This window comes from Thermobia domestica, chromosome 7 (assembly GCF_964235325.1).
Source record: "Thermobia domestica chromosome 7, izTheDome1.hap1.1, whole genome shotgun sequence".
In the NCBI taxonomy this organism is placed as follows: Eukaryota; Metazoa; Arthropoda; class Insecta; order Zygentoma; family Lepismatidae; genus Thermobia; species Thermobia domestica.
In genome coordinates, this window is record NC_137460.1 from 157,484,543 (window position 1) to 157,499,159 (window position 14,617).

The 14,617-nt window shown below is 35.6% G+C and overlaps 1 protein-coding gene across 1 annotated transcript in view; it reads right to left on the bottom strand.

Annotated features, from left to right (window-relative positions):
• Positions 1 to 14,617, bottom strand: part of LOC145690522 (putative aarF domain-containing protein kinase 5) — a 125,495-nt gene that overhangs the window by 23,504 nt on the left and 87,374 nt on the right. The window contains exons 3-4 of the mRNA XM_081765480.1: positions 9,871 to 10,096; positions 8,323 to 8,457 (exon numbers count right to left, since the gene is read on the bottom strand). Of these exons, the coding sequence (XP_081621606.1) occupies positions 8,323 to 8,457; positions 9,871 to 10,096 (361 nt within the window). The remainder of the gene's footprint in view (positions 1 to 8,322; positions 8,458 to 9,870; positions 10,097 to 14,617) is intronic.

Genomic DNA, 14,617 nt, shown 5'->3' on the forward strand with positions numbered 1-14,617 from the left:
CAGAAAAAATATGAATGTATTGTAAGAAAAGATCACCCTTCTCCTCAACGGACAAATGGAAACAAGATTTAGATTAATACAGAATAAGAGTACATATAACCTTTTACTTTTTAAACTTAGTAGATCTGCTGTATTGTTTTGGAAAAAGAAAAGAAACTGATTGAAATAAATGACTTGATTTACTAATTAAAAGAAAAAAAATTGTGGTCCGAATTGCTCATGCCTTTCCCACGATCCACCACTATTATACTTATACATTTTTACTTTTGTAGGTAAAATAGTGAAAGAAGTTACTGTTTTTTAACTTCTAACGTGTCAATGGTCAGCCCCCATTTACTTTATGTTGTGAATCTAGGTAAATGGTCCTGCTGTGTTTGGTAGATTGCTCGCGAGATCGTGCATCGGGAACTGCTACCAGCTGGTCAGACCATCAACCACTGTCAGCAGTTGAGCCGTATTCAAGAAAAACTCAAACCTTTGGAGCAAACACTTCTGAATCACAAAGGGGTCCTCCTGTTACAGGGCAACACTGAGCCCCACGTGGCTAGGATGATCCGGGACACCATTCTACGCCTTGGATGGGAAACACTATAGCATCCGCCATACTCACTGATTATTGCACCGTCCCATTATCACCTGTTCCATTCCTTGAACAATCGCCTTAGAGGGTGTCAGTTCGAATCCCTAGTACAGGTGCAAAATGCACTTTATACCTTCTTCGCTTCACGGTCCACCAAGTTCTACCTCGATGGAATTCATGGCCTTCCAGAACGTTGGCAGAAGGTCGTCGATGCTGATGGGGACTACTTTTGATCTTCCAGGTACGCTTTAGATGACATATCGATGTTCGAAGGTGATGGGTGAGAGAACTTTCTTGGTTACCTTTATATATATCGGGTGTTGCAAAATAAGTGTTAAAACTCTTGGGAGGTGACTCCTACCACTGAGACAAGAAAAAAAGTTATGTTCAACTTTCGGCTATCGGACATAGTTTCGGATCTACAAGATGCTGAAAGCGTGGGAAAACGACTTTCGGACGCCGATAGTTCGGAAACTATCCAACGTAAAGAGGGCGGATAAAAAATTCACTGAAGAAGTCATACCTGCTGTATTGAATTTTGCATGTTTCACAATCCTACCATGCACGCGCAAATGATTCCCCAAAGGAACATAAGGAGTCCCGGATAATCTGCCAAATGAAAATTGGTCTAAATGGATATGAATTGATAGGGTTTCTACCAGGTAACAATAATTCGTTTGTATTAAGTCGATATCTGGAACAAATACAAAATGGCGGACACCTTCATGCCCGTTGTGTGGTTGCATAATCGCAAGGTACGGATACTGGCCAACAATGTCGTTCTGAGTATTAAGTGTAACGAATTTGTACTCAAATGCTCTAGAAAGACACCTGGAGTGTCGGTAGAGCACTACAGATGAAGCAGGGTGATTCACATGTGTGAAAACACTTAACGAAAAATGTTCAGAAACGCACTCATATTAAGTTACCCTGAGTTCAAAGCGTCGGAAATGTAAGGAATAGCATCAAGAACATGAAAGCCGTTGCCAATTCACCAATAATATTCCATCAGTCTGATGCAATATGATCTGCACGGTTGCATACCGATAAGGATGTAACATCTAAGGCCAATTTGAAATTGTGCAAGGTGACTCACAAAGAAACTGGGTAAACTAAAGGAATGTCACTAGTGGGATCGCATGATCGATATTGAAATGTGGCCAATGTGTGTGTTGATATCAACATGAAGCTAATGGACAAATGTCAACATGTCCCACTACTGCTGGGACACCGTCCCACGTGCAAAAACTAGGAAAATAACGTTGTACATTCTGCTATTACATCTGGTGCACTTTTTGGTAAAACGTAACTAGAACACGATTGTATCAATGTCCCTCTTTGTTTGGAACATTGTCCCACAGTCGATATATATGGAAAGAAATCTCTAAATCCATGGTTCAAATTCTGATAGAGCGTGAAAATAACAAACTTGTAACATGTCCCACGTCTTCTGGGGCATATGGCGTACTCGAAATATAGGGAAATACCTCCAGAAATTCGTATCTTACACACGGTGCAAATGGCAAGGGAAAGACGAAAATGAACCAATTTGGCACATGTAACACTACTGCTGGAATATCATACATACGGAAAATAAAACCACATGAGAAATAGGAAGAAACGTCTTAAAACTCTGATTGTTTACAATTGTGCTGTATTAATAACAAAATGAAACACACAAGCATGTCGGGAGGCTGTTCAAGAGGGCTTGCCAAACAAAGCGGGTACTCCACAAAGAAATGAATACAGAGAAAGCGAGGCTCCCTCGAAGCCTCAGGGCTAGAGCGCTTGCTTTCGCTCGCGTGGTCGCAGTCTCCAATCATACTGGAAGCCCACGTCCTTAGATTCAAGACCCGAGTAGTTTCCTATTTTTCGCACGTGAGACGGTGTCCCTGCAGTATTGGTCTATGTTGACATTTGTTCATTAGCTACATGTCGATATCAACACACACATTGGCCACATTTCAATATCGATCATGCGATCCCACTAGTGACATTCCTTTAGTTTACCCAATTTCTTTGTGAGTCCTCTTGTACAATTTCAAATTGGCCTCAGTTGTTGCATTCTTATCGGTATGCAACCTTGCGCATCATATTGCATCGGTTTGAGAGAATATTATTGGTGAATTAGCAATGGCTCTCATGTTCTTGACGCTAATCCTTACATTTCTGACGCTTTGAACTCACTTTTACTGAGTACGAGTGCATTTCTGGGTATTTTTCGTTAAGTGTTTCCACACATGTGAATCACCCTGCTTCATCTGTTGTGCTCTACCGACACTCCAGGTGTCTTTCTAGAGCATTTGAGTACAATTTTGCTACACTTAATACTCAGAACGTCATTGTTGGCCAGCATCCGTACCTGGCGATTATGCAACCACACAACGGGCATGAAGGTGTCCGCCATTTTGTATTTGTTCCAGATATCGACTTAATACAAACGAATTATTGTTACCTGGTAGTAACCCTATCAATTCATATCCATTTAGGCGAATTTTCATTTGGCAGATTATCCGGGACTACCTACGTTCCTTTGGGGAATCCCCTACGCGTGCATGGTAGGATTGTGAAACATGCAAAATTCAATACAGCAGGTATGACTTCTTCAGTGAATTTTTTATTCGCCCTCTTTACGTTGGATAGTTTCCGAACTATCGGCGTCCGAAAGTCGTTTTCCCACGCTTTTGGCACCTTGTAGATCCGAAACTATGTCCGATAGCCGAAAGTTGAAAATAACTTTTTTTCTTGTTTCAGTGGTAGGAGTCACCTCCCAAGAGCTGTAACACTTATTTTGCAATACCCGATATATATATATGCTTACTTAAATCCGTAAAAGGAACAAACATGCAAATTTCATCAAAATCTGAGATCACGATGTCAAATCCATTTGTTTTGCTTGATTTTGACGTGGGGAACTTCAACAGTACGGAAAAAAAAAGACAATCTGAAAACAAATGTAACAGGGAAGACAAAAATGTATAACTAAAGGTTCAATAGTTCATTAGTTCCAGTAAACACTACCTGAATTAATGGATAACTAAAAACTATGAGGACAGAGAAATAGTGGATTGTTTGTAATTAGTACAATACATAACACGCAACATACATATTTCAATATACTTCGTAAATGATAAGTCAACACTCAACGGATGTGTTCATCGGAATGACAGTTCTTTGGATTGGATTTCGAGTTTAACATCCCTTTTAGCAGCGAAGCTATATGAGACGGGACCTACTGATTAACGTGGAATCCGAACCACGTGAGCTTCCGCTAGGAATCGAACCCGGGTCTCCCAGGTCTCCCACGCGGAATGACAATTCTTTCTCCGAGTTTATTAATAAAATATCTCTATCTCTCCTTGTTAGTTACTACATTCTCCTGGTAGGAAGCCAACTGGTAGTTAATAATGTAATTTTATTTTCTACTATTGAGTAAATAAGAATAAAAATGAAATAATTCTAATTTATAGTATGGTCTAAGTATAGTCTAATTTACATTTCGAACCAGATCGGCTATCACTATCATTGGGGAGCAAATCAAACTTATATTTGAACCTTCAGAAAATGGTTGCAGGAAAAAATTCGGATAGGCCCAAAGGGAAACCTGATACACGAACCCACTCACCTCTTAGTAGCGCGTGGTTACACTTCCAGCTCATTCATCGCTGGCATTCAGCTTCGACACGTTAAAAGTTACTGTCTTTTAACTTCTAACGTGTCGATGGTCAGCCCCCATTTACTTTATGTTGTGGATCTAGGTAAATGGCAACATTGGATTTTCATTTAATATTGGCCGCATAAAGAGTTTACATCCCAAAAGGATCGTCCAATTTAAAAAAAAAAATCTTCACTTTAGATTGAAAACATCATATTTGGAGACGGTTTCCCCTCTTACATTTTGCTGTAACTCTAATAATAGCAGTTACACTCAGTTACACTATGTTAGGGGACTTTTGAGACACCCTACACATATATATATACGTAAACAAGAAAATTCTGTCGCTTTTCCGCAGGTCTGTGTTCAATTGGCTCTCACACCGTGAGTTGAATGCGAATGGAGATAAGGCGAAGGTCAGTTGTTGGTGTAAGTATATCCAACATACTACCTGGTTGTGGCGGTCAGTAACACTGTGAACGTGCGTAAGGACAGAGTGAACATGAAACCTCCACAGAGCGTCATAACGGCGTGTATGCTGTACGAGTTCAAACTGGGGTCAAACGCCGCTGAAACAAGGCAGAAGATATGCCAGACCTTTGGTGAGAGGGTCGTGACTACGCAGACAGTGCAGCGGTGGTTTAACAAGTTTAAGGATGGTGACGAAACACTTGATGATGCTCTATGTGCCCGAAGACCAATACGTGTACAAAATGAAGATCTTCAGGCAGCAATTGAGGCGAACAGTGGCCAGACATATGAGGAACTGGGACTACAATTTAGTGTGAGTGGAGAAACCATTCGGCAGCACCTTCATCAAGTTCTGGATGCACTAAAAGTTGGGTCGATGAGTCCAACATGATTGACTCCGGACCAGAAGGCGACGCGAGCAGATACCTTTGTTTCTTTGCTGTCTCGTCTGAGGAAGGAACAATTTTTGGACAGGGTGTTGACATGTGATGAGAAGTGGGTCCTGTACGAAGCTCCACGGCGCCATCATCATTGGTTAGCATCCCATGAACCGGTTCCAAAACAGTCGAAACCAGCACTCACCAGAATTCAGACCGAATTCTGAACACGAACTGAAGGAGTGCACACTCCATTCCAGGATGGAGAATGTTTGCACCAGGAAATAAAGACAAGAAGTTTACGAACATTTTGAGTACCAAAGGAAAATTTTATATATATATGGAGATAATAATTATGTTTCGTAGAAATTTTGATCCCAACCTGACAGCAAATTAAAGAAACTAATTAGCTAATGAACTAAGAATGTTCAGACTCGTTTACGGTCACACTACGCATAAACCAACCGAAATCTACCATAATTGTTTAATCTCATTTCCACATTGAATAATGATTAACTTCCGTATCTCACACTAATATACTGTATGGTAAAATAAATCCTGTATACAGAAGTGCTCTACAAGTGACTACTGTAACTTGTAAAAATAAAGTAAGTTGAAATTTTAATTTTATTGTCTTATTTTAGAAAACGAAGATCGGAGTCGAAATATTACAAAACTTGAACAAACAGTGTAAGAACCAAGATTCTGCTTCTTTCATTATTTATGTAACCATATCACAGACTTAGTAAAGTATGAGACGACTTTGGTTAAAACTACAACAGGCCTCAGTATTCACAATCTGCATGAGGGACAGCTAGTAACAAACGCCGTACGATATACTGCACTTTTATGCTTTACAAACTGCCGGGTTGGGGAGGAGATAGTATTACTTTCATTATACAATTCCTATCCGACTTGTATTTGCAAATATCAATACACTTTTCACTAAGTTATTTTTTTTTCCCATACGATACATGTTTACAAATAAATAATACACTACTTTAAAAAAAATAGACAAACTTACAAAGAAATAATACAACTAACTAACTATATTTAAAAATCTACATTATAGTTTGTATCCTAGTCATACACACACATTTATTTGTATCGAAGGTTTTATTTCTTTTATAAAATAAAAATTTGCCGTATCGACAAACTCAAGTCAATACTTTTACTATTTGTGCTCTTACATTACTATCTTAGCTTACTGCAAAAGTTACTGCATTCTTGTATTAAAACAACTTCTATAAACCTTGAAATTCGCCTTACTGATTAATGGAATAAACGTAGGCGGTATGTTGTTCTCGCATCACGAAAGTAAGCTAAAATGATATACGAACAAATAACACAAGTAATGGTTTCGTATGCAAGATTTAAAAATCATATGATTCTCCACTTGCTGGTGTAGATTCAATATCATCAAACTGGAGGTACATGTTAGCTCGTGCGCGAGTTTTCAGTATGAAAAAATTGTAATGTTGAATGACTTCTCTCCATCATCACAAGAAATCGCAAAGGGAAACTATGTCATGTGATTATCCGAATTTAGTACCTTAGGAAACTAACTGATTACACTGACATGTTAATAAATATCACTACACGCAGAGAGGAAAAAATGTAGTTAAAGAGTTAAATAAAACAAAATAAAAAATAAAGAAAACAAATACTAAGATTCTGCAGTTCACTCCCGGAGATTTAAAACCACTTCACTGTTTTTGTGGCAATGGATTTTCAAAGTTTAGAACTTACTTGTAATAAACGCTGACATCCAAAAATACATCCTGTTCCCTGATTTCTACTGACAATTCTTTCAAGCTAATTATACTTAGAATCAACATCTTCCATTCGGGATCGAAACAGAAGCAGACGTAAACTCCAACAACTGACTTATTTTGCAGCTAATCAGAGTTTCTACAGCATTCAAATTTTCTGGATTGTAAATTGAAGTAGTATAAAATACGTAAAATTTGGCTTACTACACAAATATAAGCGAAATAGATCGCACTGTTTTTATGTTTGATCTAGACGACCAACGAATAAAAAGCATGAAGAAGTTGGCCGTGATGATCCTATTGATCATCATATTTCAAAACTCACTGAAGAAAACCTGTATGATTGGAAACTCAGCTACTTTACTGAACCACTTTTATCAGTTGCTGCTTCACGAAACTAATTCGGTTTTTAGCAAATTAAACATGCCGCCTTATAACTTTCCGATTATCGGACGACGCATGACATCAAGCCTATACACTCGGAAGCTTTACCGCAAAACTGAAGATGTTCTCTCAGGAAAGGATAAGAATTATAGGAGGGGGAGGAAGAGGAAATTATCTGCTCAACAACTGGACCATCAAAGGAGCTGAAACCCAATAATTGACACATTGTCGGCAAAGCTGAATGGAAATTTAACTGGACAGTGACGTACGATCTGAGCACGAAAAGATATAAGGAAAGAAAAATAATATGGTGGAGAGAAATCAAAAACGAATAAAAGTTTAGATATGATGAAGGAAGATATAGAATTCGATTTTTAATAAAACTAATCAAAATCGACATAAATAATACCTATACTCCTGGAAATGCTCAATATACGCACAAATTTCAGTGAAATACACAAATACTAAATAATAATACATGAATCCTAATTCTATTATTCCTACATCTAAAAATCCTTACTCAAACCTAACGAAAGTTTTCATATTTTACATCATTAATGAAGTTATTATATATATATATATATACAGAAGAACTGTGATATTCCGAACTTAAGAGTACATAACATTGAACAATGTACTAGATTTTCTTCGTTGAAATATTATATTTGGTTGTTGTTTATTTTCCTCATTGAACTTCTGATAAAATACCTCACAAAATTCTCCAGTTTCTTCGGGGGTTACTCTTTCTCCGCTTCTGCACCACATTCAATTGTGCATTAGTGGAATCTACGACTAAAAATAATGACAATTTATTCCCTTTACCTAACTTTGATCTGACATTTTGTTCCCAAGTTATATGTTTTTGAAATTTTTTCCTCAGATTTTCGGCTAGTCACAGCACCGAAAGGAAGTAATGGTCTATACTCTTCATATTATCTTGGTCTCAGGAATCACTTGTAAAATATTGTTCGTATTATTGAAAAACACCCTGTATAAATCATCTACGCAGCTCACTAAAATGGATTAAAACTGTAATTAAACAAGATTATCTTAAGAGAAAGTGAAATATTACCTTTAACTGACCTGGGCTAAACTTGCTGCTGCTATAGGTTCTTCATTAAATTCTGCAAAAATTTCTGCATGTGATCGACCGAAATCTTCTTTAAAAATTTGAGCAAGTTCATCCTTTCCACGAGTTAAACATTTATTGTGTAGAGCCTAAACACAGTATGGAAAATTAACAGAATATTTTAGCATATTAAGTACAAACATTTAAAAACGATACAATATTTAGCATATTAAGTACAAACATTTAAAAACGATATAATGTCATACTGTAATAAATTACCTTTTTACAATTTTCTTGGTTTTCCTATTTGTATCTATATACTAACTACATGTTTCAGATCGTCAGGCCAATGCGCAGTAAACTATAAGAATTAGTTAAATAAACAGTAGGATGGAGCAGAAGAACGCCCAGAAAACCAACAGACATAATGATGTCCAGCACAAATTCACATGTAGGATTTAATTAAAGATCTTCACGTCAGAGATAGGCATTCTACTAGCAGGGTGTCTACTAAAATTCCGAAATGAAATTTCGTGACTTTTTCGTGACCTTTTCTTTATCAAATCATAAAATTTCCTAATATTTTCAAGAGCGAATTTGTGTGCGAATTAGGCCGAATTTTCATCCCTGCGATAGAAACATACTTTGCTTGCGATTTGGTAGCGTCTAAAGCCGACCATAGACATTTTTGGTGGTGAACTTTGACGTTTTATAGAACAAAATTTTCCAATCTGTACTTACATTTGAATAGTTAAAAAAAAAAAAAAAATCGTGACCCAAAAGCTAAATTTCGTGACTTTTTCGTGACTTTCATGACCATTTTCTGATTTCGTGACTTTTTCGTGACATTCGTAACTTTTGTGACCGATAGACACCCTGACTAGTGAACTACCGTGCTTTGGATAAGAACTAAGAAATATGGCGTAACTAGGCGTAAATAAGTAAATTAACTGGCATTCTAAATGATGACTGCTAGGTAAAGAGAAGCACTTGGATTCATTTTTTTCTAGAATCCACATATAAGGGATTAAAGTAAGGACATTACAATATACAACAAAAATAGCATAATTTTATAGAAACAGCTTGGTAAATCAATACTATAAGATCAAGACAGCACAAGTCAACGCGTGTAGCTCTGTAAAGTTAATGTAAGAATTGTTAACATCTACAATGTGCGTACTACGAGTCTCTACTTTATTCCTTCTAATGTAAAGTGATTAAAAAAAAAAAAAAAAAAAAAAAAAAAAAAAAAAAAAAAAAAAAAACCTTAATAACTTCGCTGTTCATATATAACGCTGGAAAAATATTACGAATATAGAACTCAGTGTACTTAGAGTGGGTAGCATGAGCCGAATCACATATAAAAGTTAGGAAATGAGCCGATACTCAAAATGTTTTTCGAATAAAATCATTTTACAACTTGCATTCACTTGTATCACTCAATTACATGGAAGACAAAATCGGAGCCAGAAATTCAGTTGTGATTAGGATGACAGTTAATCACTAAAAAGTTTTTAACTAAGAATCTAATCTGAGAACACATTTACACTTTAAAGACTTACTTTGAGAGTCCTGGTATATTCCTTTGGTAGTATGTGATTCATGGTACAAAGACCCTGTCCTAACTTCACATAGAGACCTCCATTGCTTAGACAACCTTCGAGCAATGCATTAGCTGCCCTTTGATGAACTTTATGAAGGACAGACTCATACTCTGAGGAAGTTTCATTAAGACCTCTCAGTGACCACCAATAGTCCAACGATATTGTAAGGCCTACTTTTAATGACCTAAAAATGGAAGTTAATGATTAGTTAACTAATTTAATGGTTACTGTGGATATAACGTACCCAATAACATTTATACCTTAAACTGGCGCAGTTCTGGAAGTCTCTCTTTTCTCAGAGCTTCTATCAGTATTTCCACTGACATTCTAATATATAACACTTGTAAACTAAAATATACGCTATATATTTACATATGATGCTGAAAAGAATACAAATATAGAACTAAAATTGTATGTGTTTAAAGTGGACGTACTGAATCGAATATACGTATGAAATGAACCAAAAAAAAAATGAAATGAAATCTTTAAGTTTAACGTCCCACGGTTATGCCGGTTAGGCTAAAGGAGACGGTGATAATGAGAAATGAATGAAATGGTGGAATGAAGAAAGTGGGAGGAAACGGGAGAACCCCGAGAAAACCCACGAGCACGGTGTTTGTCCACCACAAAGTCCACACGGCGCGAGCTGGGATCGAACCAGGGACCCCAAGCACCGGAGGTGAACGCTCTACCACTGAGCCACCGCGCCCCATGAAATGAACCAGTGTGACATACCGTAGTAAAAATGCTTTTCCAACGAAATTACATCATAACTTGTATTCACTCGTATCACTCGACTACATGAAACCTACCAGGAATCTACGAACTTAGAATCAGAAATCTAGTTATGATTAAATACAGGCAATCATATATGATCTTATAAAATCGCTCAAAATTACAATGGCGCATGTTGTATCAATTACAAGGGAAACGCAGGGTCCCTGACATTTGGGCGCAAAACCTTTTATCCAAATAGGTTTATCTACCTATATATGTCATAGTGAATTTCATAACTAGAGCTCGGATGTTTAAACACTGGAAGTTTCGAAACACTTCTACAAATAATTTTGCAAAAACTAAAAAATAACATTTTTAACACAGCAAATTTTCTTCACGTCATGCACAACTTGTCTCTATCAGTTGAAAAGAAATAGGAAGGAACTGCAGCAGACACTCGACTATCCGGGTTGCGATATCCGTACTCCATACTATGTGGTTTAGTTTTAAAATACTTTTTCTTTTTAATAAAATGAGACATGTAATAAAGAAATGGACTTTTTCGTTAATGTTTAGTTATTTTATAGATGTAACTATATATTCATACTACACTGTGTACTTGATTTTTTGAGTCAGACATCATAGAACTTATCTTAAAATGTGTACAATACTTTACATAATTTCATTTCTGCACTTTCATTGTCTATAATAAATTATTAAAATGCATGGTACAATAATAACAGCATTATTTCCAATAAGGATGTGGAATCTGTATGACAGAGTTCTCAATGACCATAGTCAAGAAAGAACACTACGCCAAAGCAGCTCATCGTGGACTGCAATCAGAGCTTCAAATGGGCCATCCCTCGATTTGGCGGTTTTTTGATGCACTTAAAGGACACAAAAAAGCGGGAGTTAGTGCACGAGGCAATGCTTCGAGAAGAGTCACTCAAGAAAAGATGAAAATATATTCAGGCAGATGAAAGAATTCGCCGTATTGCACAGAATTTTGAAACTGTTGACATTGTAGAATACTTGCAGAATTTTGGCTCATAATTCCGTCATGGAATGATAATGCCATGATAAGTGTAACATAAGACAAAAATAAATTGTTCAATATCTATACTATATTTCACTGTTGTTTCCTCTCCAATTATCTCTGTTGCAAATATAATAATAAACAGTAATACAATGTTATGAATAGCTATGAAGTTATGAATACCCAAAATGCCTATTCCTTTACGTTAGAGATGATATAAAGGTAACTACACTGAAGTTTATTTTGGGGTGTCATAGGATGCCTACAACAAATTTTATTTCAGTCCAATACAGATTCATACTGAAAAAAAAAGTCTGCTGATCATGATCTCGCATTTTCCTAAAAATTAGGATATATTATTCTAGAAACAAAATAATTAGACCCGTATATTTTTTTCGTTCTACGTTATACAAAAATTTACTAGAACTAAACCAAGCATTTAATGCAACCGAGACTTTCAGCGACTGTTTACCATAGGACGTACTATAACGTAACGAAAATTTAGTTTTTGAAGATAGCTTTTTAAAAGAAAATTGGGATGAAATTTCATCTTTCTGAATATTTTAATTTGAGCAGTTATTTGTTTATCTTTGTGATGTTAGTGCCTATTTTCAAGGCTTTTAGTGCGTAGACATCCGGGTTCCAGGTATGAAATACATTATAACTCATTTAAGTAGATTAACCTATTCAGATATATGGCTTTGCGCCCAAACGTCCTGCTCCGTATTTGGCACATGGTATCACACCAATATTCGATATAGGAACCATTGCGATGCAAACATGCATTCCAACGTGACACCAATCGTCTATGCCCTTAAAAAAAAAAAAAAAAAAGTTGCTCCAGGTTCCCTAACTAGATAACCGTAGCCTGTTCTGCCTCTTTTAGTGTATCGAAACGCAGCTCACAGAAGTATTTCTTTAGAGTCCAAACAAATAGTAGTCGGAAGAGGATAGATCTGGGCTATACGGAGGATGGTCAAGAATTTTTCAGTTGAACTCATGATGTGTTACGGGTCTGTTGGACTGTATGTGGTTGTATTAAAACAGAAGATAATAAATAGCGTCTTAGTTTTCTGTGGTATCCTCTCCATTAAAGATCACACTGGACCCAACTCAACATCTTAATTTAAGTCACTTTAAGGCGGATAACCATTCAAATAATTGCTCGTGCTCTACATATACAGATGTCTCGGTGATGTTTCTGTTGTTCCGTTTATACTTCAGTGGAAGAGCGTTCACCTCTGGTGCATGTGAGACGGTTAAGTCTCTTTCTTAGCTGTCTCCAAAAAAAATAAATAAATAAATAAATAAATCTCTGCAGTAATAATAATAATAATAATAATAATAATAATAATAATAATAATAATAATAATAATAGCTGGAATTGAATTTAAGAAAAACTTGGATTTCTTTTATTTTTAGAATTTATGCAATGGCTACTAGCGAGAACTTTAATTCCCAAAAACACAGAATGACTCAGTAAAGATAAGCGAAAGTTAATAAAATATTCTTAAAAAAAAAAGTATAAAAAATAAAATTTTCAATCCGATTCTCATTACTATGACCATACAAATCCATTTGCCAAGTAGTGCAGATCCCTGCCTCAACAAGACCCGAGCCCCTTTCGAATAAAATAATCATTTAATAAAAAAATCCATATCACTTCTATATCTAGCTTAGAATCACGCATTAACAATATCTTAAATAAAATAAAATATTTTCCATAAACCTACCATAAATCCGGTGCTGAGGTTGTAAAAAAAAATGATAAATATGTAAACCGCTGAGATTTTTTAAAAAGGTTTATTTCCCAAAAGGGGATAACAAAACAACAAACAACAAAAATATAATAACAACAAAATAAAATAAATTAATGTTAAATAAACAAAATAATCGTGATAATCATCCAATAAATAAATAAATACATACATATATTAATTAAGAAGTTCATCCATTGTGGGAATTCAAATAGGAAAAACAAAAAGAAAAATTATAGTTTTAAAAAAATAAACATTTTTAAATATAGCAGGTTCACACATTCACCTAATAAAAAAATTGTTTTAACTAAGCAAAAAACTTTGGGCCCGAAATGATCTATCCTCACCGGTGAGACACTACTAATGATTGGCACAAAGGAGTCAATATAAAATCTAGTTACATTGCGTTGTTGCAAAATTGTTCAATAGGTTTTCTTTCTTTTTCTTTTTTTAATACTTCAAATCACAGCCTTCGAGGTGCAAAATATTTAGTATTCTCGTCAACAGTTAGGCACAAGATCTCGTCCATCGTTATTTCAACCTTTACCCGAAGAGGAAAACTTTATATCGTTGAAAAAAATAACACACACACATACACACACACACACACACACATATATATATATATATATATATTAGTAGTTATTCTTGTTCAACTTAATCCACACGTTAACTTTAATAAATTAATTCAGTCACCAATTAAACTTAGCGATACTTGTCCAACAGAAATACACAGGAAGCCAAATAATTCTATATTAATTTCTAAATACTGTAAGCCGAAAGTTTATCAAATATCCAAAATGCAACTAAATTCCATGGTATCGTCCAAAAATAAAGAAAATTGAAAGCAGAATACTTTTAGTCTCAATTTCCAGTACCAAGATCGAAACTCCAATTAAACATGACTATATGCTGTATAAACTGTCACTAACACTTCATCCAATAATCCAACCAAATGTAACGAAAAGGTTAATGCTTCTGTTAAACTTTCAAAATTTTCCAGAATTTAGATTGGTGAAAATTTTCCAAAATTATAGATGATTCCAAAAGAAAGAAGAGAAATAATAATCAATGTGGTAAATGTCGATGTCCAATTATCAGGTAAGTCCAATACTTCTAAACACATTGAGGAAAAGAAACTTATTTTTCTTTCTTTCTTTTAATTTTCAAATTTCAGACGACAGATAGAGGA